At 42.1% G+C, this 24,135-nt stretch overlaps 1 protein-coding gene and 2 long non-coding RNA genes across 3 annotated transcripts; 2 read left to right on the top strand and 1 right to left on the bottom strand.

The window, feature by feature from the left end:
- The first annotated feature begins 6,338 nt into the window (after window positions 1-6,338).
- Window positions 6,339-8,798, top strand: LOC112432895 (fatty acid synthase-like). The gene is made up of 4 exons (XM_024801309.2): window positions 6,339-6,564; window positions 6,695-6,793; window positions 7,234-7,485; window positions 7,613-8,798. The coding sequence occupies exons 1-4, from the start codon at window positions 6,475-6,477 to the stop codon at window positions 7,748-7,750; spliced, it is 579 nt and encodes a 192-aa protein (XP_024657077.2). The 5' UTR covers window positions 6,339-6,474; the 3' UTR covers window positions 7,751-8,798.
- Window positions 8,799-9,893: 1,095 nt separating this feature from the next.
- On the bottom strand, window positions 9,894-14,433 carry LOC143421426 (uncharacterized). Its single transcript, XR_013101060.1, has 2 exons — window positions 13,202-14,433; window positions 9,894-10,708 (listed from the first exon to the last, which is right to left on the bottom strand). It is a non-coding gene; the product is annotated as an uncharacterized LOC143421426 (long non-coding RNA).
- Window positions 14,434-14,734: 301 nt separating this feature from the next.
- On the top strand, window positions 14,735-23,714 carry LOC143421427 (uncharacterized). The gene is made up of 2 exons (XR_013101061.1): window positions 14,735-14,859; window positions 22,785-23,714. It is a non-coding gene; the product is annotated as an uncharacterized LOC143421427 (long non-coding RNA).
- The last annotated feature ends 421 nt before the right edge of the window (window positions 23,715-24,135 follow it).

The raw sequence follows: 24,135 nt of genomic DNA, 5'->3' as shown, positions 1-24,135 counted from the left end.
TGTATCTCCCCCTCCTGCAGAGAGTTCCTGAAGAGAAGAAAGCTCCTGCAAGATGTGACCATCCCCCCCACCAGTCGAAGAGCCCCCCAGGCGGCTCGACGCACCGGCGGCACCCTGCTCCAGGGCCGGGCCCCCATGCACCCACCCGCCCACAACCCCGGCAGCACACCAACCAGGACCCAAGCCCCCGAGGCCCGGCCCGGGCCCCAGCCCAGAGACGGGGCCGCCAGACGTCTGAGACATGTTTTGGTCAGAAGAGGGACCCAAGGTACACATGCTTATGATCCTCGCCTGAACTCGCCTAGGGGAGTTCCAGACGAATATAAGCTGGTGAATCCGATAGCTGCAGGATTTGAGAGTATATTCCTTTGGGTAACACCTAATAAGAATGTTGACCGCATTAACTATGTTCATTACAATCTGCTGAGACTTTCTAACCTAACCAGGGACGCCATGATGGGGTTCGCAGAACAATTGGGTCCAAGTTCTCTGATGGGAGTTCAAAATAGGATGGCGCTTGACATGTTATTGGCAGAGAGGGGAGGTGTGTGCTCGATGTTTGGAGATATGTGCTGCACGTATATCCCCAATAATACTGCCCCAGGTGGCTCAGTAACCCGAGCTCTGCAGGGCCTGAAAACTTTGTCTAAAACCATGCATGAGCACTCAGGGGCCTGTTCTTCGTACCGCGCTAAGTGAGTTAGCTGGATGAGATTGTTGACGATTTCGCGTGATCCTGGATCGTTCGGTTCCCCGAAGCCCATCCGGGACTTGCTGTCATAGCAACAGAGCCGTAAGCGTAAACCTGCTGGGGAGCAGGTTTACTTTATGTAAACAGGATTAGATCGCGGCCACGCAGGTATGTCCGCGTCATTCATACGAAAGCAACAGCGATATTCCACCACTGTTTCACCATAAATAAATAACATCAATGTAACTAAAGATAATGCAGCACTTGATCCTTTTATTGATTTCACACAGATACATACAGGTCATTCCCTAAAAAAGGGAAATGTACTATTAACATTCTATTACATGTATGTGATTATTACAGATGTAATTCATATTTCAGAGTAGTAATTGTAAATTACTTCGTGTAATCAAGATGAGAGACCACGGCTATAAAAGCGAAGGTGGATTTGGGAAGTCTGTCGCAGTCATATCCTGTCCGTTTACGCGAGCAACCCATTGCGGAAGGTGCAAGATTGATAAGGAGAGTCCTCAGAATTCAGCGTATATTGCGGGACAGACAGGATCCTTTAGCTCAGCGCGACAGTGTGCTCATAGAGAGATATCGATTTTCCCGTGAGGGTATTATTCACTTAACCAACTTGTTGACGAGGGGGTGCAGGACCACCACCTGTCTTTTTTTTTGCTCTGCCCTTTTCTTGGTTGCTGTTATGAACAAACAAACAGAGTATTCCAGGGTCTCTTTCCAAGAGACGACAAGCAATATATGTGATAAATATTACCATTCTGTAGAATATTCTTATATTTCACTTTTACTTGTTCCCATGTTCTAGTGGGTCCTGTTGTGGCTCTAATGTGAAAGGGGATATAATATAACATATTATAATATAATATAATGTGATGTACCCTTGTTTGCACGAATTGAACTTTTGTCCATCTGTCACCCTGTATTTTTGAACTGTATTGACGTAGGTGTGATATGTTATCCTATAAAACCAGAACCCAGTGTATTTTTGTCAGAGCAACCCATTCTGTATGCTGACGGTTGGTTGTTCTCCTGTGATAATAAAACTCATCGTTTGATTGCACTTTTCCGGAGCCTCCGTTGTTTTTTGTCTGGTCTGAAGTTGATCGATTTCTCAACAGTATGCACAAATATGACCCAAGATGGGACTCGCCAACCTGGATTGACTCAATAGGAGTTCCCAGGGGAGTTCCAGATGAGTATAAGTTAGTTAATCAGATAGCGGCCGGCTTTGAAAGTGTGTTTCTATGGATAACTCCGAATAAAAATGTCGATCGCATTAACTATGTCCATTATAATGTGTTGAGACTCTCTAATCTCACTAGGGACGCGGTAGAAGGCCTTGCGGAACAATTAGGCCCGACGTCGTTAATGGGAATCCAGAATCGAATGGCCCTGGACATGTTGTTGGCTGAGAAAGGTGGTGTCTGTGCCATGTTTGGGGACATGTGTTGCACGTTCATACCCAACAATACTGCACCAGACGGTACGGTTACTAGGGCGCTTGAGAGTCTGAAAATGTTATCTAAAACCATGCATGAGCAATCAGGTGTGAACACTGGACCGGGAGACTGGTTCATGTCTGTCTTTGGGCAATGGAAGAGTGTTGTTATGTCTGCCATGTTTTCTTTTGTTGTTTTTCTTGTCATATTGATGATTGGATGTTGTCTCATCCCTCTGGTCCGGCGGCTTTTAGTAAAGATGCTGGAGAGAGCCCTGAGCTCAGGCTCAGCAGGTTCAGCTGCGCCGGAGTCCATGATGCCTTTGAGGGAGATTGTAGGCTGGACGGAGGAGTGAGACAAATCCTGGTGTAAGTTGGGCTCGCAAGCGAGCCCAAGAGGAGGAGTTGTCAAGAAAAACATGTAATTTCACTGCCATTATTTCATTATTATTTCATTAGTCTGCATCACTTAGTATCAGTTGATCATCACCATTATCATGTATCATTTATCATTTAGTAAATCTGCTTAATCTTGTATTCCAGAGCACGCAGAATAAGACACATTCCTCTGTAATATTCTATTATGCAAAAACCACCAGCATCTCTGTGGCTCCAGGCGGCCCAAAGTAAAGTCAGATGAGGACAGCGACCTTTTGTTGGCCTGGACAGACAATCTCACAAACTGCACACTCGGACACACAATTGTTTAGACCAGATGTTTTCCCTCATCCATATCTGGGAACATAAAGCCTGAGAAAGTGTTAGGTTTCTGAGAAGCTGAGTTCTAGGAAATGTTCTGACGTCATATTAGGCTATAAAGCTTTCTGTAACGAGCAGAGAAGATCGAAGACCGGCTTCCCACACTGTATAACTGTGTGTGTTTAATAAATCACTTTTTGGACACTTCTGGGGACTCTGTCTGTGCTTATTTTTCCTTCCAAATAAAAAGAACCTTTACAAAAGAACTGTGCATTTCGTGTTGTTAAGACTGTTTCATCTGGGACCATTTTGCAATCTAACGCAAGCTTAATTAAGGATTCTGTTTGTTTTATTCCTTCTAAGCCCAAATGAATTTCTTGTGAATCTGTCTACTGTGAGCCTGGTGATTTTGTTACTGATGCCTGACTGCCAACTGTATAAAACAAAAAACTACACACAATATTCGAAGCACATAGCGCACAGTCGTAAATTCACCCTAATTTTGGTATGATCTGAGCTCAGGCACTGGGTGACTGAGCATAGCACTTACGCATGTGAGCGAGGGGGGAGAAACTGCTGCAGGAGAAGCGTAGACAGGCAGACAGAGGAGAGCTTAAGTTTGACCAGGTACCAAAGCAAATCATTCATACTGTACAAATAATGTAAATATGACGGTGTATCACAAAAGATTGATATCAAACTGATCACTTGACCCATATTACGTTACTTGCTCTTGGAGTGAATCAACAAATGGGGAAATGAAAATCCGAACAACAACAATGATGTTTTTTTAGAGAGTCTTAGCTTACATGTGTGTTTATTTCATATTTTCAGTTGTTTCCCTCCACGGCTAAACAAAGCACTGTAATCGGTTTCAGTTATGTACTGATGAACACAACAATTGACATAAGTGGCTTCTTTCAAAGAAAAAACTCAGGTAGATTGTATTTTATATATTATGCTTTGTATGTTGTTCAGTATATTTCTATGCAAAACAAGAGGAATTTCAATACACAGCAGTATATTCACAGCTGAAACCAGATATTTACATACACTTTAGGGAAAAAACATAAAAACATTTTTTTTTTCTGTTAAACATCAATTTAGAGTGAACTTGCAACTAGAAGATCACTGGCTGCTCTCTGCCCAGCATGGAGGTCACTGCAAACTCTCGGTACCTCAGCAGAGCTGGCAATATCATCAAGGACTACTCTCACCCCAGCAACCAACTGTTTGAACTATTACCGTCAGGCCGACGGTACAGGTCACATAAAACCAGGACAAACAGATTCAGGGATAGCTTCTTTCCCAGAGCTATCACCGTAGTAAATAAGAACAAAAACAATTGAACCTATTCCATACCGTCACTGTCATTATATTATGCTGCTATTCATACTGTCATTATATTAATGCTGCTATCCTGTATATATTGTACAAACTATTGTTTGAGTACTTACGATTGTTTTTTTGTACTTTTTATATTTTACATTTATATTTATTATTGAAACTTGCACCAAGGGAGTGGCACTCCAATTTCGTTGTACTCTGTACAATGACAATAAAGGCTATTCTAACTTGTTTTGTTTTAGATAAATAAATATTGAAATATCTTTTGAATTAGTTAAATGTCAGAATATAGAGAGAGAGAGAGCTGTCTATTATTTATCACTTTCATCAAATTTAGGAGTACATATACACTAAGTTTATTGTTAATTAAGAAGAAAACTGCAGATGATTGCATTCTGATCTTAAGCAGCCTCTGATAGGTTAGTAGAGTCGGATTTTTTAGTAGAGTCCTCTGTCCTCTGCTGGATGTGTTGGAGAACACTTTCAGCCCTCTGAGGACTGCATACCACTGCCTGAGCCAAGCCAATGTGCCACTAAGCTCCAGCCAGTGTCCACACTGCCAGAGGTCTCCACACATGCTGGTTCGGTGTCTGTCTCCGCTGAAGGGTCAGAGGAACCCGTTTGAGCTGTCTGTCTCGGCTGGAGGGCCCAAGGGGCCCATTCAGCCACCTGTCTATGCTGAAGGGTCAGAGACCTGTTCGGCCTCCTGTCTCCTTTATAGTCGAAAAAGATGTGCTCCTGGTGCACTGGCCATTGCTGCTACTCAAATCGAGCGTGGACCTGGACCTCCAGCAGGCCCCGGGGACCTACGTCACACCTTGCTCTTGTTTCCCTTACAGCTGAAAAAGGTCCATGCTTGTGCCCTGGCCCTTCTGAAATTCCCTCTCCATTTAGCCGAGGCAGTGAGTCGGCCTCCTGTCTCCCTTACGGTCGAAAAAGATGTGCTCCTGGGCGCACTGGCCCTGCTGCTACTCACATCGGGCATGGCCCTTGCCCTCCAGCAGGCCCCGGGGACCCACATCCTCCCCTGCTCTACTCCCCCACTAGCTTCTTCTCCTGCAGTTACCCTCCACCACATATCCAGCACATATCCAGCTAACCCTAACCCACTACAATTCGTCCTGATTGTAGCACAAGTGGAACCAATAAGCAGGATTCATTGGCAAGCAGACAACCAGTTCCAACTACTGGGAAGAACCAGTGCGATGCATTTTGTGGTACGCGTCGTGGTAGCTCCTGCTAGGATTTAGGACAGACCTGAGGCTGATGAGAAGGATCTGGGTGTTGCAGGGCCGTCCTGGCTGACACGGCGCTGCGTGAAGCTCTGGGATGCTGCCTCTGGACTGGCACACTGGGGTGGTGGTTCCCCTGTTTAAAGACCTAGACCTGAGCGTGTGCTCCAACTGTCACACTCCTCAGCCTCCTCTATGCCAGGGTGTGTCTGTCAGTCAGGCCTCTGATTCAGGAGGAAGCAGTTTGTGTCCTGGTCATGATCACTGGAGCAGCTTGTTATCCTCTCGACTGCAGGGTCTGTGGGAGTTTGCACAACCAGTCTACATGTGGTTTGTGAGGCTTCTACTTTTGTAGGATCTTCATCTTACAGTACAAAGAGCCTTTGCTGCAGCTGTTGTTGTGTTTTGGCGCCTCATGGATAACTTTTCATGTCATTTGAGTTTCAGGCTTGTTGGTGTTGCTGAGCTGTGTGCATCGTCTGCGTGGGTTTGTCAGCATAATGGGGCTCATATTAAAATGACTTTACAGTCACAGAGAAAAACTTTAAAACACAAAATCAACACTTTGAACCATCGTGGAAACTACGTGTCCTTACTTGTCATCAAATGATGAGTGTGCGTCCTCACCAGGTGTCACAATCATGTGTATCAAAACGTGTGTAACTGTTAAACAGCAAAATGCGTTAAAGCTGAAAGTCTGACTGTTCAAAGGTGAAACTACAAACACTTGTACATATACAGCTCCCTCCATAATGGCCTGAGGAAAACCAAAGACCTGATGTGATTTCATGTTTTCTTTGTTTCACAGTTTAAAAGTTTGTGGTTCTGTTCTCAGACCTTTGTCACTCACATGTTGTGCATCAGCTGTTTATGTCACTGTGCAGCCAAACTAACTCCCCTCATGTGTTTCCTTTGCAGCTGCTCCTCTGGATAGCATTGAGTCCCTGGCTGCCTACTACGTGAGCTGCGTCAGGCAGGTGCAGCCGGACGGCCCGTACAGAGTCGCTGGATATTCTTCTGGTGCCTGTGTAGCATTTGAAATGTGCTCTCAGCTGCAGACCCAGAATCAGCCTGTGGAGTTCCTGTTTCTCTTTGATGGCTCACATTCATATGTGGCAGCGTACACACAGGTCAGAGAAACACTCGCGCATCTTTATTTCATGTATATGCTGTATAGCGTGTGTGATGTTGGTTTTGAAGGATGAGCTCTGGTCACATGATCTGCATGTGAACAGGTTTAACTGTGTTTTTGATTTGCAGAGCTACAGAGCCAAGCTAACACCCGGCAACGAGTCTGAGGCTGAGACTGAAGCCTTGTGTGCCTTCATCCAGCAGTTCACTGGCATTGAATACAACAAGGTATACTGTCTCTGACCCACAGGTTCACACACAAGTATTCCTTTATGTGGCATCAGCGTTAAAGGCCACACAACCTGAGCTTTTGCCTCACGGCGCCTGTAAGGTAAAGATGGTGACTGTAACACAGTCTGGAGCTGCTGTTCCAGCACAGTCTGTGTGTGGTGCAGGTTTGACTCAACAATGATGTGATGTTTGGAGCTGTTATGGAGACTAAAGTAAAACATGCGGTTAAATCAAACCTTCGTACAGTTTCTCACTGAAAGCTGACATTTGTAACTCCTGAATATCAAAACATCTTCATTTTGCATTTTCATATACATAAGATCTGTGATGTTCATTAATTATGTGTCACTTACTTTTCTGAAAACAACAATATCTCCGCGAGCACGCGGTAACGTTTGCTATGAACTTACAGTCGTCTCCATGGTTACATCCTACAGCTTTTGGAGACTCTGCTCCCGCTGTCAGACCTGAATGCACGCGTCAGTGTGGCCGTGGACCTAATCACCTCCGCTCACAAGGACATCGACCGAGACTCACTGCACTTTGCAGCCTCCGCCTTCTACTACAAGCTAAAGGCTGCTGATGCATATGTACCTACTGCAAAATACCACGGCAGCGTGAAGCTGCTGCGCGCCGAAACCAGCAGCGAATATGAGCAAAACCTGGGAGCTGACTATAAGCTCAGCGAGGTACCGATGCACATTTACATCAGTCTGTAGTACTTATCTTCACTGTGCGTGTGTGCGCTTGTGTGTGTTTCTATAAACTCTGTCTGAGCCTTCCAATGTTCAAACTGTGTACTGCGTCTTTCTTCAGGTCTGTGATGGCGAGGTGTCGGTCCACGTCATCAAGGGAGATCACCACACTTTCCTAGAAGGCGCGGGGGCGGAGTCTATCAAGAACATCATTCATAACTCGCTGGCTGAGCGAGCTGTCAAACCAAGGGAGGGTTAAACATCCACCGTCTCTTCACCCTAATTCCTCAGCTTTCCCCAAACTAGACTGTCAATGTGTCGTTATAGGAAGTGTTTGCACTGCTTATGTTTACACGCTACTGTTATCCTAATATCCCAAATGTTAATGGTTAGTGAACCAGTCGACATCCCATCATCTCACAGCTCCATCGATTCCAACTGCAAGTTTTGTTTTTTGTTGCCATATGTTGTTGTTTGCAGAAGTTCATCCCACAACAAAATAACGTGGTTAAAAAATTAATGTAACAAAGTAACAAACACTGACACATTGATTGAATCCTGAATTACATAACATCACTCAAATTGGTGTTTCTGCTCATGCAGACATCAGTAGACAGGCAAACGCGCTGCGACCAGCCTGATGAGCGACTGTGGAGGGAGGGCTGACCCTGCAGCCGTGTTTCTGCACACTAACTACTCGTAACACAAGTTGGAGGCATTTCTTTATTTTGTGATATTTGTTTACTTTTCAGTCATGTGACCACACAGTCATCAGTTACAGTGGCAACCAGCAAATGTTTACGTTGTCAATAAGTTAACAACAAATTAAGTGTTTCATAAACTGTGTTTTAACAATGACACTCGTGTTACTGTAATTTACAGACCAGTTATTTCACTAATTCAGAAGAAAAACTGCTTCTCTTCATGATGGACTGTGTCAAACACACGCTGTTGTTCTGACAGACGCCTGTGACAGAGGCGTCGCTAAGGACCAAATGTGTCTCTTCAGAGGTTAATCAGAGATGTGAATGATCACTGTAACAGTGAGATCATATTTACTGATGTAACCTCTGAGAAACTGTTTCCTTTTAAAGGCTTTGGTCCAGAGATCTAAAACCTCAGCAAATAATCCAAACCTGAGTACAACAGCTGGCCTGAGACCTGTGATTGGGTCAGTGAAGGAAGCTGCTGATTGGAGATGAATGTGCTGAGGAGTCACAGTACGATGGACGTGACAATAAAGGCCTCTGTGTTTTATTGTAACATTTCTGTTATGTTTTGTAGGACTAATAAGGGCCTCAACAGTCGCTCAGTGTTTTCCTTCATTGTAACGAGCCTGTCCCGTTGGATCTATGATTCCTGTGCTTTTGTTGTCGTTACTATTTCTGATCATTTATCTTGTAAATATAGTTTTTGGGTTTTGTTTTTTAGAGGATGGGTCAGTTTATCAGGGACTGAAACACAAATCCTGTTGGCCCAGAAAATTCTTAGTCGCTGTTGGCGCCACCCGACCGTTTAGTTCAGACCATTAAAGTAACGACTGGTTCTATATGACACTTTTCTACATGCAACAAAGGTGGTGATGGAAGGAGGAGAACAAACTTTTTTGTCTGTATTTAATAGCACAATGAAGACCAGACAGCAAAGCAGGGAGGGAGAAATAAAGGGCCTCAGGTCAGAGTTGAACCCGGCCGCAGCATTTACCCCATGACCAGGTGACGTGGTCACCCGCCCGACCCTTACGCACAGCAGTATTTCACTTCAGCTACCAGGAGTATGTGGGTCGAGCATGCAGACTGAACTTTAGCTGCATGTTAGAAAGCCGAGTTTATGAATGAAGGCTAGAACAAATGTCCCGGCTGAAGGAGGAGGGGCTGCAGAGGTGTATAAACACAGGTGGGCGGGGCAGGGCTAGTGTGCAGGATGACTCAGTGACCTACACTGACCCGTGTTGGTGAACATTTTGTTAAAGTTAAATGTTTTCAAGCTGACAAGTAAATTATCCAGCGAGCTAAGTTGAGCTGACCGACGTGCAGTAAGGTTTTCATGCTCTTCACTAACAGCTGATCGCTGAGAATATATCAACAGTAATAATGTCCTGTAATTCCCACGGCTCTGTATGTCACACCTGCGTATGCTTCCCCATCACATTCATCACCTGTTCCTCTGGTGTCTCTGATTGGAGCACGCAGGTGTGTGGAGCAGAGTGAAATCACACACCTAATGCTGTTTTATTCAACCTGGATCTTGGAAGTTTTGATTAACATCAGTGTCAAACATGAACTAACTCTTTGTCCCCTTCAACATTACATGTTGTTTTTTGAAGTAACAGGTTCAGTGATCTTAAAAGGCTGCGGTAACGTGTCGCTGATAAAACACTGAGTCATTTTCAAATTATTCACTTTAGTTCAATTCAGCTTTATTGTTTTATGTGAAAGTCTCCATCCTGTGTCCTTCACTTATCTTTATCCCAGGTGTGAATTGTTCACAGGACTTAAAAGAAGGACATGTCTGTGGAAAAGGCTCCGGCCAACCTAAACTCCTCCCTCATCAGGACACAGAAGAGCCGCTGAGGCAGCGCCTTGGAGTACGCTGCTGGTCGCGGCACACAGGTGCGCAACAAGATCTCCCGGCCTGCTGGAGGAGGGAAGTCTGGTACTCTGCTGCTTCCCCCAGTTTGCTTCTTGTCAGATCCCAAGTCCTCATCGACGGGCGCCAGAAGGGCAGCCTAAAAGGGCAAAGGTCAAATGTTAGCAAACAGCAACCGATTCTGAAGAAATGTGCTGTGTGATATTCAGAAGTACTGTAACCCGAGTCTCCCACAGAGACCTGATCCAGACTACAGCTCACAAACACAGCTCCTCTACTAACACCTCACTGCAGCTGCACGCTGCTGATCCTGTCTGTGATTAGAAATGATTTCAATAAAGTAAAACAGAGGCTCGTTTTCTATGAGCGTAAACAGGGATCTCTTTTTCAGTCTCAGTGTAACAAACGTGTTTACTGAATAAGTCTTTCAGTAAAAATGTTTTTGTTAATTCAGTAAAATCTGCAAAGATGACTTGTACTGTTGGCAGCAACAAACAGAGACAACAGAGTGTGGGACAGACAGGAAGTCAGGACACGTCTATGTGCTTCACAGTGGGACTAGAACATGAACATTTCTACACACACCACAGGCAGCAACTGTGCAAACCTCCACGTCACCAAAAACACCCTGCAGGTCCCATCAGAGCAACGGCAGAGAAAACAGATGAAAGGTCTGTTAGAGAGAAAAACGCTTCGCTGCTTTCTTACCTGTATGACACCAAAAGGGTTTTGTTTTTTTAATAATAAAGGCTTCATGTTTTACAGTTAAAGGTAAAGCTCATGCAAACATGCAGGCTTATTTGTCTGATCAATGCAAAAGTTCAAACATGTCTCTTTCAAGCCTCATTATCAGCTGAGATCATAGTAAAGACACAGACAGGATCCTGATCCATCTGTTCTTTATATAATTACTGTTTTTACTGTAATGTAGAATATCATGGACATAATACACAGACTGCAGCCTAAATACTGCTAAAAACAGCTCTTTTTATTTTTAAGGTTTCACGTATTAACCTTTTATTATAAAAGTCACCTGATCCTTAGCAGGTGTGTATACAGAAATACACCAGGTCATTATTTAAGCAAAGCGAAGCCAAACTGCTCCTGTGTGACAGATGAAGTCCACCTTTAAACAGCATTTAGATGCTGCTAATGAAACTCGATTAGTGGCAGCACTGGTCTGTGGGCTGGGGACACTGGTGCCACCAGTACAGCGCGCACTTTTCACAGCGCCACCATGTGGACCAAACTGTATTCTGGGTCAAACCTGATGTTTTATCATTTACACTGAACAAAAATATAAACGCAACACTTTTGCTTTTGCTCCTGTTTTCCATGAGCTGAACTCAGAGATATGAAACATTTTCTACAAACACAAAAGACCCGACACTCGCAAGCAATGTTCCCTCTAAGCTGCGCGCGTACACAATTGCGCACTGCTGGCACGGTCTCTGCACAGAAAATCTGCGTTGCGCGCACAAAAAAAAAAAAAAAAAAAAAAAATTCACCTGAATTGAAATTAAAATGAAAACTTTAACAATCCTGTTTTGCAGTGTTAGTCAGTGACTGGCTGCTCCCGTATAGGATTAGAACGAGGCCACCTTATCCCGTAGTCCAGCCAATCACGCGATTCACATTCGTATATACGCAGCTAATCAACGTCGCTGTCAGGCTCTGACGCGTCCTTATGCGCCGACACCGGTGTTTTAGCAAAGCGGCTGATGTGGAGTGAAGCCACGTTAATGACAACGTGTACAACCATTGGAGATGTGAGCAGGACCGACGGAACAACTGACGGGAAAAGTGTGGACTTTATACCAGTTTTTAAATTGTGTTGATCGGCCGCGTACAACCAGAGTTATGATAAAAATATCTGCAATGTTTGGTTTTCTTCCTGAATACTGTCGTTGTTTATATTTACTGCGGGAAGAAACGGTGAAAACGCCGTTTTATAAGGAAAACGCTCGAAAGCCTGTGAGCAAAAACAACACCCCACCACCCTTTCCTATTGGTGGAAAAATGTACCATGTGGACCAATCAAAAATTATATGGCAAGGGTTAGAAACGGGAGGAAGTTTTAGGAGTGACGGCGGTGCTTGGAGATGTGAGAGATTTGCGACGTTTAGCGCAAATCTTATGTAGTGAGTGTGTAGTGTAGTCAGCAGTTTTGTTGTGTGTGTCAGAACAATGAGGCGACTGCTGAATGTTACAGGTGTTACAGCAGTGATACATCTGCTGTTGTCCTGCAGGTATCAGGCTGTTGTTCTCCTTCATCTCATAGTGGACACAAATTATTTTTTGGAGTGGCACAAATAATTTGTGTGGCATCAGATTTGATGCAGAACAGCTGATTGTTCTGTAAATAGTTTGAAATGTTTAATTAAAAAACGCCTTGGCTACATTTTTAGGTAAACAGCTGCAAAAAACTTTGTTTGCATAACTCGGTTACTTTTTTGAAGAAGTAACTATATAATTAATTGCCCAACATTGGTCATTATATCCTGTATTTTGCAGACAGAGTTACAGACTCTCTCCCAGACCACAGACTCATAATACAAGTCAGAGCTTTATTAAAAAAAAAAGAAAGAAAGAAAGTTGTGTTTTCAAAATTAGAGTTATTTTTACTTCCAATAGTGTTAACATACTGCACAGGTCAGGAACAAGATTTTTTGTTACATTTTCATTGTAAGTGGGCTGAAGCAGTTAATTAAAAGTAGTCTAACATGCCACACCTGTGAGGTGTGGCATGTCAAGGTGCTGATTAGACAGCATGAATATTGCACAGGTGTGTCTGAGACTGCCCACAATAAAAGGCCACTCTGAAATATGCCGTACATGTGTAGCACAATGACACATGTCGCAAAACCAGTCAGGATCCGGTTCAGCTCATGGAAACAAAAGTGTTGTGTTTATATTTGTGTTCAGTGTAACAAATACTGAGACGTCTAATAATGTTGTGTGTTGTTCATCTGAGGACGCTGCAGAGAACCAGATTATTTTTATTATCCTGTTTGTCTGTTATGTGAACCTTTAGAGGATGTACCTTATAATGACTGAGTGTGTTTATCGCACTATGTTAAATGTAACTGTGAGCGACACGAGGCTTACTGCTCATGGTTACCTCATCAGTGGTGAAGTCAGCCAGCTTGATGCAAGAAAGAGGAAGAACAAAAGGATGAAAGAGCAACACACAGATGAAAAACAAAAACAGACTTTCTAACCGACAGAGCTGAAATCTGAACATGTCACCAGCTGCAGGAGGCAACGCTCTGAACCACGTCGTTCCTCCTCCAGATGGAGCTTTTACTGCCTATAGTCTCTTGACATACAATGGTTGGATTGTCCTATGATACTGTATCAGCTGAGCCTCAAATTCTTATGATCTCGAGCTTCAGTCTCAGTGAATCCTTAGTTGGCTCAGATGCATCATCTGGTGTTTGAGTGTAACAAGGTGGTTGTAACACAAAAGGTGTGTATGTGTTTGTGTAAACAGGTGAGTGTGGTTTGTAGTGTCCAACTAAAGCAGCGTGTCTAACCAACCACATCTCCAGGGCTGAATCAGGTGACCACGAGCCATCGCTCCACAGCTGCTGAGGGAGCTACAACCCTCATTCAGCCTTTCATAGACATACGGCAATGAACTGTATGAACAATAAACTTTATTCATACACACAAATCCCTTTAGGGTTGTGTCAGCGAGGGCAAACGTGCCACATCAAATACATGGAGCTACAAGCTGTGGTGACCCACTGTCAGTAAGGGAGCTTTATTACACACACACAGCATCAAATCATAACAACAGTTACCTCAAGCTACTTCTATGTTATAAGGCAAAGACCCTGCAGTTACACAGGGAAACATTAGGTGACCGTCTGTGAGCGACAGTGGGAACCAAAGCCTCTAACAAACATCCATCGATAGATGAGGGGCAGACGGGCTGAATGCAGAGAGGTCTACTAACACATGTTGAGTGAAGAAGAAACACCCAGTGCATTATGGGGAACTTAGACCTATAACTTAGACCTGTGTGCGCCTTAGCATATGCTACTTCCGGCGCATAGCGCTTAGTTTCCGGTGTGATATTCGCTCCTTGTTCACGGTCGGGTTTTTCAACCAAATGGACGAATCAAGTGGCAATTTACATTTTTCGAGATGTCGAATGTATCTGTAGATGATGTTGATCGACTTGTCGATATTTCCCCCCCGCGCCTCAGAGCAAACGAGAGAAAGGATTCAGATTTTATACTTCTCAGTATCTGTAAACAGCGCTCCCTCGTTTATGTTATAAATAATTATAAATTTGTTGTGTTTTCTTTAACAATGTCAGAAGGAGAGAGGCACTGAGGCACCGTCTTCCGCCCCCCGATGCTCCTGCTGCGCCTCCTCCTTCTGACAGGAACTGCCTACAGAACAAGCATGAATGATGCCTGAGTGGACACACACAACTCACAAGTTCCTGGCTCTGTCAGCTCCTCTGCAGAGGGTTTCCCTAAGAAGGTGGACCTAGCAGGGTCACTGGGGGACGGGGAGCTGTGCCTCACGGCCCTCACTTCGTCGGAGAAACCCTCATGCAGAGTTCAGAAACTTGTGTGTTGAGTATGTCGCTGTGAGCCTCCACCATTTAACTAGTGGGTGCAGCCTGAACTGTCTAGAGACAGACCAGACCAGCTGCACAACACAGACACTTCAAACCTGAGGACAAATCTAAGAGAACAGAAAAAGGAAAGGAAACTTAGCTTAGAACCATGCAGCGCTACAGGAGACGGCAGCACTGCAGAGGTGAGGACCGGCACCTGTTTGAAAGAGACAAATGCACACAAAATAAGTGTTTGTTGTAGAATGTGCAGCATGAAAGTAGCATGCATGTTTTGCATAGAACTGTTTTATGCATCTGCATTTCACAAAGAATGACAAATTGGTATACGGGACAACAAATAAAATCTAATGTATAGAAAAAAGATAATAGGATATGCCCATGACAATAAGAATGATAAAGGACGGGGGGTCACGTGGCCAAGCATTAAGATGGCAGCTTAGCGAGGTCGCTCTCAGGACAGTGTACAAACTTTCTATAAAAAACCCTTGCATATGCTGTTAGTGTGGTCTGGAATATACGGCACTGACATGTCAAAAGCTTCATCTGTGAAACAGTGTGACATCTTTACCCGACGACGCAAGACAGGCGCTATACCATCAACGTCCGACACAGATGCTAACATGGCTAGCATAGCCGAGGTTTTGGATGAACTCAAATCACTCCGGTCGGATTTTGGAGCCAAGTTGGACAGCATCGATATAAGACTGACTGGGATGGCGAGCGCAGTGACTGCACTGGAGGGTAAAGTCTCGGAGGTAAAGCAAGACATATTGAACCAGGGGGCTCATATCGAAGAGGCCGAAGCCCGCATTGCCGAAGTTGAAAGCACACTTGAGAAAACAGAAACGTCACTGAACTCGGCTATCAAACGAATCGCACTTCTTGAAGCCAAAACAGATGATTTGGAAAACCGCGGACGACGAAAGAACCTGCGCATCTTCGGCATAAAAGAGGGAGCAGAGGGGCAACAATCACTCTTCGACTTTATTAACATCATGCTACCTAAGTGGCTGGGGCTAGCGCCCGACAAGTCATTCACACTGGAGCGAGTGCATCGCACGCTTGCCTCTGGGAAACCAAACCAGAGCAGAGCGGTGCTTATTCGTTTCTTAAAATTCCAAGAGAAGGAACTGGTATATCGGGAAGCAAGAAAACAACAAATTACACATGATGGGGCCAAGATCACATTTGCACAGGATCTGTCTGCGGAGACGGTTCGGATCCGACGGGGATTTCACCCGGTTGTCAAACTGTTTATTGATATCAATGCCTTCCGTGGATTCCAGCACAACCCATGCAGACTCAGAATCCTGTACGGTGGGAAGATCCACCTCTTCTCAACACCTCAAGAAGCCGAAAAATTCTACAAGAATTTGCCGAAGGAAACAGCAGAGGATGCTCATCACCAGTGAGTTGGTTAAACAACAGGTTAACCATTAAGACACTCCATAAGACTGCCTCTGCTTCAACATAACCGACCAGTAATTGAGTCACTGATAAGAGACAGATAAAATTTTGAGCTCGAATTTATGTGGGACTTATGTTACCATAACTGGGCGTTTTTAAGCGCATATTCGTTCTAAGTTTGATTGCAATCGTTTTTGGGTTGTAGATTAACAGCTGAACCTCACCTAAGTCTTTTTTTTTTTTGTTTTGTTTTGTCCTACCAAGGGTAAACTTTACTTTATTGTGGGGGAAGAATCAGTATCATTATATGGTTAGTGTACACTGTCTGATTTATGGGGTTTTGGAGAGGTCGCGTTGACTAGTTACTCCTCAGTGATGTGGATTAACGCCCTCCAAATAATTTGTTCAAGGGAGGGGGGAGACATTTCCAACAAGGAAATGCAAATGTTCAATCAGAAATTGTTTACAAGTTCTTTATCTGGTATGTGTGAGTGTGTGAATGTATGTGCAAACCTGCTTCTTCAATTTTCCCTTACTTTGTTTATTTGAGTGAACAGTCTGACAATATTTTATGGAGAGGACAACTAAAGAGAACATTTTGAAGGTTAACATTACGACCTGGAACGTTAGGGGGATACGGAAGTTAGCTAAACTGAAACAAGTATTAAACCGACTAAAACATTTTAACTCTAGGATTATTTTCCTACAGGAATCTCATCTTACTGCATCAGAGATACATTTATTAACCAAAAGATGGCAGGGTCAGGTATATTTCTCTTCTTTTACTAGACATGCCAGAGGAGTCATTACTCTTATACATAAGTCAATCCCATTTCAAACTACGAGGGTGATTACAGATCCAAACGGGAGATATGTAATTGTGCAGGGCCGTATCTCCATGTTAGAAATAAACCTGATAAATATCTATGGCCCCAACGAGGATAACCCATCCTTCTATGAAAATCTATTTCTCACAATATCAACCTTGGAGGGCCTTTATATCATAGGAGGGGACTTCAATTGCGCCCTGGACCCTAACCTGGATAGGTCGTCTCAAACTGACACTACTCATACCCAGACTAAAAAAATACTTTTTAACTATATGAAAGATTTGAGATTAAATGAGGTCTGGAGAACAAGGAATCCAAATAACAGGGAATTTTCATGTTATTCTAGTTCGTATCAAAGTCATTCGCGGATAGACTACTTTCTTATCTCTACAGAGTTATTACCTTGTGTTGAGAACTGTTGGTATAACAGTATTGTGATTAGTGATCACGCAGCAGTATGTCTATCAGTTAGATTGGGCGAAGTTGATCAAGGTGTAAAGCGATGGAGGATGCAAACATTTTTGTTAAAGGACCCATCATTTGTCAAATTTATAGAAACTTGCATTGATCAATATTTTCAAATAAATAAAGATGAAACCACAGCTAGTATTAGGTGGGAAGCATTTAAAGCTTACATAAGAGGGGAAATTATAAGCTACAGTAGCAACAAGAGTAAGCAATATAACCAAGAATTAAAATCATTAGAAAGGCAAATTAAATCTAATGAAACAGAATTTTACCAGAGCAATGATCCCACTAAACTAAACAATCTGACTATTCTAAGAGCCAGGTATGATAAATTAACAGCAGAGAAAGTGGCAAAAAGTTTAATGTGGACCAAACAATTATTTTATGACCAAGGAGAGAAGGCAGGAAAATTATTGGCCTGGAGGATAAAAAAGATGCAAGCAGAAAAGGCCATCACCCACATAAAGTCCAAATCGGGTATTATAACAACAGACCCTTTAAAAATAAATGAAAATTTCAGAGAGTTTTATCAATCTTTATACCAATCTGAATATACGGGAAACAGAGAAACACAAGATGCATTTCTTGATCAGTTAAAATTTCAAACCCTCTCAGAAGAGGATAAAACAGCCCTTGATAGTCATTTAACAATAAAAGACCTGTCAGAAGCCATAGACGACCTGAATAGCGGTAAAACGCCTGGTCCTGATGGACTTCCAATGGAATTCTATAAAACATTTAAAAATAAATTAATACTGCCACTTCTTAACATGTATGAGGAGTCATATAAGTCCGGAATACTCCCAGACTCACTGAGATTAGCTACAATAACCCTTTTATTGAAGCCAAATAAGCCTCCGACTGAATGCTACTCTTATAGGGGAATTAGTCTTATGGGATGTGATACGAAGATTTTGTGTAAAGCACTCTCTAGAAGACTAGATAAATGTGTGCCTAATTTGATAACAGACGATCAACAAGGTTTTGTTAAAACGAGACAAGGCTATCATAATATAAGACGTGTCCTCAATGTACTTTATGAGAAAAACAATAGGGAGGACACTGCGCTGCTATCACTAGATGCGTGCAAAGCCTTCGATAGAATAGAATGGAATTATCTCTTACAAGTGCTCCCCAGATATGGACTAGGTGAAACATTCCTGAAATGGATCCGATTATTGTATACACATCCAACAGCACAAGTTTTAACTAATAATAACGTATCAAAACCCTTTAATTTACAGCGATCAACCAGGCAGGGCTGCCCTCTGTCACCAATTCTCTTTGTGTTAGCAATAGAACCTCTGGCCATAGCTGTGAGAGCAAATGCAGGAATATCAGGGACAAGAATTGGAGGAAGAGACCATCTAATTTCTTTATTTGCAGATGATATTATATTTTTTTTGACTAATCTGAAAGATAGTATCCCTAATTTAGTAACATTAATAAAAACATTTGGGGAATTTTCAGGATACAAAATTAACAATTCTAAATCAGAATTAATGTTTCTTAATGAGGAAGAAAGAAGAAGCCCTGTGGTGGCCACCCCATTTAAGACAACTACAACAGGCTTTAAATATTTAGGCATTAGGATCACTCCAAGCCTTAAGGACATAACCTCAATAAATTACGATCCCCTTGTAGGAGAGGTCACGGAAATGCTAAACCGTTAGACAAACCTGCCTGTATCTATGATAGGCCGGATAAATATCCTAAAAATGACAATTTTACCCAAATTTTTATATTACTTCCAGACACTTCCGTTGCCCCTACCAACTTCATTTTTTGACAGTTTAAACAAACTATTTAACCAATTTATTTGGAATAATAAGAAGGCAAGGCTCCGCTTACAACTACTTTACTTGCCCTATGAAAGAGGTCGTCTCCAAGTCCCCAACCTCAGATGGTATTATATGGCTGCCCAACTAACATCAGCCACCCATTATTTCTGCCCAACAACACCTCCAGCCTGGGTTGACATCGAGCAAAAATCTGTTCCAGATCTTCCCTTACACACTTTTCTATATTCTTCAGACACTAAGATATTAAAAAAAACTACAAGGAACCCTTTCTTGAAAAATACAATTATAATTTGGCATGCAGCTCATAAATATGTGGGCGATCCTCCATCGCTTTCGCAATTTACCCCTATTTGGGGAAATGAAAAGTTCACGCCTGGTAAAAGTGATGGGGGATTTAAAATATGGAAAAATAAAGGCATTCAAAAAATTAAAGACCTATATGCAGATGGCATACTGCTCACATTTGATCAGTTGTGTAAAAAATATTTAATACCCCCAAAGCATTTTTTTAAATATTTACAATTGAAAAACTATTTGTCATCAAAACTGCAAAGGATTGCTGAACTTCCACCATTGACAAAAATAGAGGAGGTATGTGTTAAGAATACAAAAGGGAAAGGCTTTCTCTCTATATATTATAATTTACTGATGCTTTCCTCCAAAGACTCAGCAGCAGATAAACTGGATGCTTGGAGAAGGGAGATCCAAGAGGACATAGATGAAAATGACTGGAACCAGGCTTGCTTAAAAGCACAAAAACAAACAATAAACACACGCTTTAAACTACTGCAATATAAATGGCTCATGAGAACCTATATAACACCTGTCAAGCTTCATCATATGTCCAATGATATTCCGGACATCTGTACTAAATGTCTAGTTGAAAAAGGAACTCTTCTTCATTGTCTATGGGAGTGTCCTAAAATCCAGGACTTTTGGAAAGATGTTATCAAATATCTGTCTGAAGTGTTTAAGGTAAAAATCCCTTTAATAGGAAAACTCTGTGTACTTGGAATATATCCAAGGGAATTTAAGCAATCGGGGAAAAAAACTAAATTACTGGACTACGGACTACTTCAAGCCAGAAGAGCCATTGCGCTATGTTGGAAGAGTATGGATGCTCCCTCCATGGGACTCTGGAAGAAGGAAATTGCAATCTCTCTAGGCCTGGAAAGACTGACATATATTGCCAAGGGCAAACAATGGGACTTTGTGAATATGTGGAAGCCATATATGACTATTTTAGGGAGTGGAGGTGAAGGACATTTATGAACAAAAAGGAAAAGAAGAAGGACAGGAGGGGAGAATCTTGTCTATCCTAACCCATTGTATTTTTGTATTGCTGTGAGAACTATGCTCATTTCTACATTTGAATGTGATGTAGGCAGGTTTGATGTATGGATGGATGTGTGAATGTGAGGGTGTTCAACATTTGTTTGTATTGTACTATAAAAAATTTCAATAAAAATATATGGAAAAAAAAAAGAATGATAAAGGACTTCACAAAGTCAATTTATTGCTAAAGTGTGATCTTAGAAAATTGCTATTGTGCACCACACTAAACAGAACAAATTCTGTCAAAACTTACTTTTGCAAGATCCCACAAATGTTTTGCAAGATCTTGAGAGTTTTTTTCTTTGCATTTATCATGCTTCCATCAGTATCTGTAAAGCTGTACAGAGTACTGCAGCTGGTTGTTAATGAATGCAACAAAGACCACCAGATCAAAGTACACCTAGCCACGAGTGTTTCCCCTTCCACTGAGCACTATCTTCATCTCGCAAAATACATGTTCAAATTTTTTTTCTTCAATGTGCCTTGCGAGGCTCCATAACATACCTATCAATCTGTGAGCATTTCTCAGAGGCTGCAGCAACTGCAGCTTTTGAGGAAGTTGCAACAGCACATTTGTGAATTCTCACGCGTAGCCCTACAGGAACACCCACAGTTACAAATACCATAGCGACCAACATCAGTGCTACTACTGCCCACAGTTCATGTAAAGGAAACATAACGGTGTCATACAATAAACTACAGAATCAGCATTGTTGTCTGTGAAGGTTCTCAGTCATTCAGGTCATCGTAGTCAAAGGAGCTTGTAAAGAAAAGCGTCTGGACTTCTTTAAGTTGCTTGAAGACGTTTCACCTCTCATCCGAGAAGCTTCTTCACTTCATCAGCATTGTTGCACAACCGTGTATTCAATCTTGTTACCCTTCTTTAAAGTCCACCACCTGTGCTGCAAGTGAAGTTGATGCATTAACACATTGAAAGTTGTGGCACTTCTCATTATTTGACGTGCACAGCTGCTCTGTGTGAGGGTCAAACATTTGTTTATTCAACACCTGTGAAGGTATCAGAAAAAATGCATAGATAGCAAGAGAAGCAAATTAAAGCACTGCACGTGCTTTACGTGCTATGACATGCTGCACGTCATAAAACCCAGTTTCTTGATTAACATTTTTAAGAGTTAAGTTGTAATACTTTTGTGCATTATTAAAACAAATCCTAAAATTCTGTATCACTGTGCTGTTACGAGAAGGTAGCTTGAATGTAGGTATCTGGCCCTGTGTAAATCTTGAGCATGAGTGATGTTGTGGGACAGTGCACCAACTACACAGGTACAACAGCCGGAGAACCAAGAACCAGGAACAGCTACTTGGCGATCCCGACACAGACTCCAGCTTTCCATATCTGCATCTGCAATGAATATTAATAGAGATAAAATACAATCTTTTATCCTGTCTTCCTTCTCTCAGCCCAACCGGTCGCAGCAGATGGCCCCGCCCCTCCCTGAGCCTGGTTCTGTCAGAGGTTTCTTCCTGTTAAAAGGGAGTTTTTCCTTCCCACTGTCGCCAAAGTGCTTGCTCATAGGGGGTCATATGATTGTTGGGGTTTTCTCTATATCTATGAAGCACCTTGAGGCGACTTTTGTTGTGATTTGGCGCTATATAAATAAAATTGAATTGAATTGAATACAATTTGCACTCTCAGAGTGCTTCTTGTTTGTTTTTGTTGTAATCTGACTGTGGATTTTGATGTTTTTAAAAGCATAATACAGCAAAAAAACAAACAAACAAACAAACAAAACCCAGAAGGCCTTTTGAATTTCTTTAAATATTGTTCTGCTTTAGTCAAATCAAAAGATTGTATATTATTAACTTGAAATTGAATTGTGATTTTAATTTTAGGAATAGAATTTTAAGAATATTAGTTTTTACTGTCTCCAAATGGACAGGTAAAAAGCAGCTTTGAATTGACAGACCTCAAATAATAATATATTTCTTGGATTCGAGGGGGCACCCAAACTCCACCTACACTACTGTGCTAGACAGCAATATCACAGAACAGTGAACTCTTGGCACACACAAAAAATCCCCAGTGTAATCAATCCTCCACAGCAATGAAACACTGGATTATTGGGTACAGACACTCTCTTGTAGCCAAAAGGTCAGAGGGTTAGTCCTTTCCAAAGCTATCAAAACATCATTTAGCAGGGCAGCGGCAAACAGTGTCTGAAAAGTGACTTTTCATAACCACTGTCATACTTATTAGATATTAAATTTACAATTGTTTTCTTCTCTGTATTGTTATCCATTCAGAACCAATACAATTATCCTGATAGATGCAGAAGGGAATGTGATCTTCACAGAGCGCACCATGCTTGACTGTGACACAACCAAATGGAGCACCAGTTCTTTCCAGTTCAAACTGCAGGAGTGAAGACACAATGGAGGAAACCTACTCTGTGCCTTTCTGCATCATCTCTCCTTCCGTTACCTTTTCCTCACCATCTCCTTCAGCTGAGCCTCATGTGACCGCAAAGACTCATCAGCACTTTTTTTATTCAGCTAGTCACTAGCTGCCTCGTTAACATCAGTTTCATATATTTCTTACTTTTGATTTAATTTAAAGATGTATGCTAATTTTTTAAAAAAAAGCAAAGATGCCAAAGGACATTTAGAGTTTTGTAGAGGAAAATATTTTACCTACATGTCATGAACCTTCTCAAAAATTATAGCTTGAATGTAATTTGGTAAATATAAGATTGGTGTGATGCCATTTTCTGTCATGAACGCTAGACATTGTGGCCCTTTCACACACATGGCAAAAGACAGGAGATGATCTGTGTTAGGCACATTACATGCAGTACGTTATGACTGGTTCTGACATTAGTGGTTTTAAATACAGCTTGTCTGGGTGAAGTGTAGAAAAGCTCGTCTGCGGTGCATGAATACATGCTTTTTGGTGTCCGATGTAACCTTCCATCCATGATTTACATTTTATGCTCTATTTTCAGGCTGCAGGCTAAATTGGCATCCTATGACAAGTCCTAGGGTCACATATATTTTTCTAGAAGATTTAAGTTCACACGAGTCATCACCAGGATTACTGGCTACTTTGTAAGTTTCTGATTACCCTTTCATTGGTGTTTAGGTAATTTTGCGTCACAGCATCAAATGTTTCAATGCACTGTTAAATGCACTGGATCTTGAAAAAACAGCCTGAAAATAAATAACAGTTTATCCAAACACCTCTCTTTTTGATTGTTGCATTATGATTACGGATACAAAATAACTGTCAGGAACCATGTGCTCACACACATATCAGTATAGGACGATCTGATTTCCTCGTGTCAGCATAAATCATCGTTTGTGCTGCTATCATTTTAAAGATATTAATAAAAATTTCTAGAGGTCATCAGAGGTCAACCAGCCCCCTCATATTAATGGAATCAAACAAAATTGGTGTCAATCAGTTGTGCTATGTTTGTGCTGGTTTGTGCTGCTAAAGTTGTCGTTTGTGCTGCTTCTGTTTTCAAAGACATTAATGAAAATGTAAAGGTCAAATGTACTGTTTATAAGATTGGGGAAAACTGCAGTCAGCTGAGACTGAAGAAGTCACTTGGATGAGTGACGAAACGTTTCTCCCACTGAAAGTGTCCGGATGAAC

This window comes from Maylandia zebra, linkage group LG12 (genome assembly GCF_041146795.1).
Source record: "Maylandia zebra isolate NMK-2024a linkage group LG12, Mzebra_GT3a, whole genome shotgun sequence".
Taxonomy (NCBI): domain Eukaryota; kingdom Metazoa; phylum Chordata; class Actinopteri; order Cichliformes; family Cichlidae; genus Maylandia; species Maylandia zebra.
This window is presented reverse-complemented; position numbering and strand designations above follow the sequence as displayed.

Coding starts and splice junctions, on each gene's coding strand:
- LOC112432895 (XM_024801309.2), top strand. CDS start 6,475: ATGTGCTCTCAGCTGCAGACCCAGAATCAGCCTGTGGAGTTCCTGTTT. Junction 6,794..7,233: donor CTGGCATTGAATACAACAAG/GTATACTGTCTC, acceptor TACATCCTACAG/CTTTTGGAGACTCTGCTCCC. Junction 7,486..7,612: donor CTGACTATAAGCTCAGCGAG/GTACCGATGCAC, acceptor GTCTTTCTTCAG/GTCTGTGATGGCGAGGTGTC.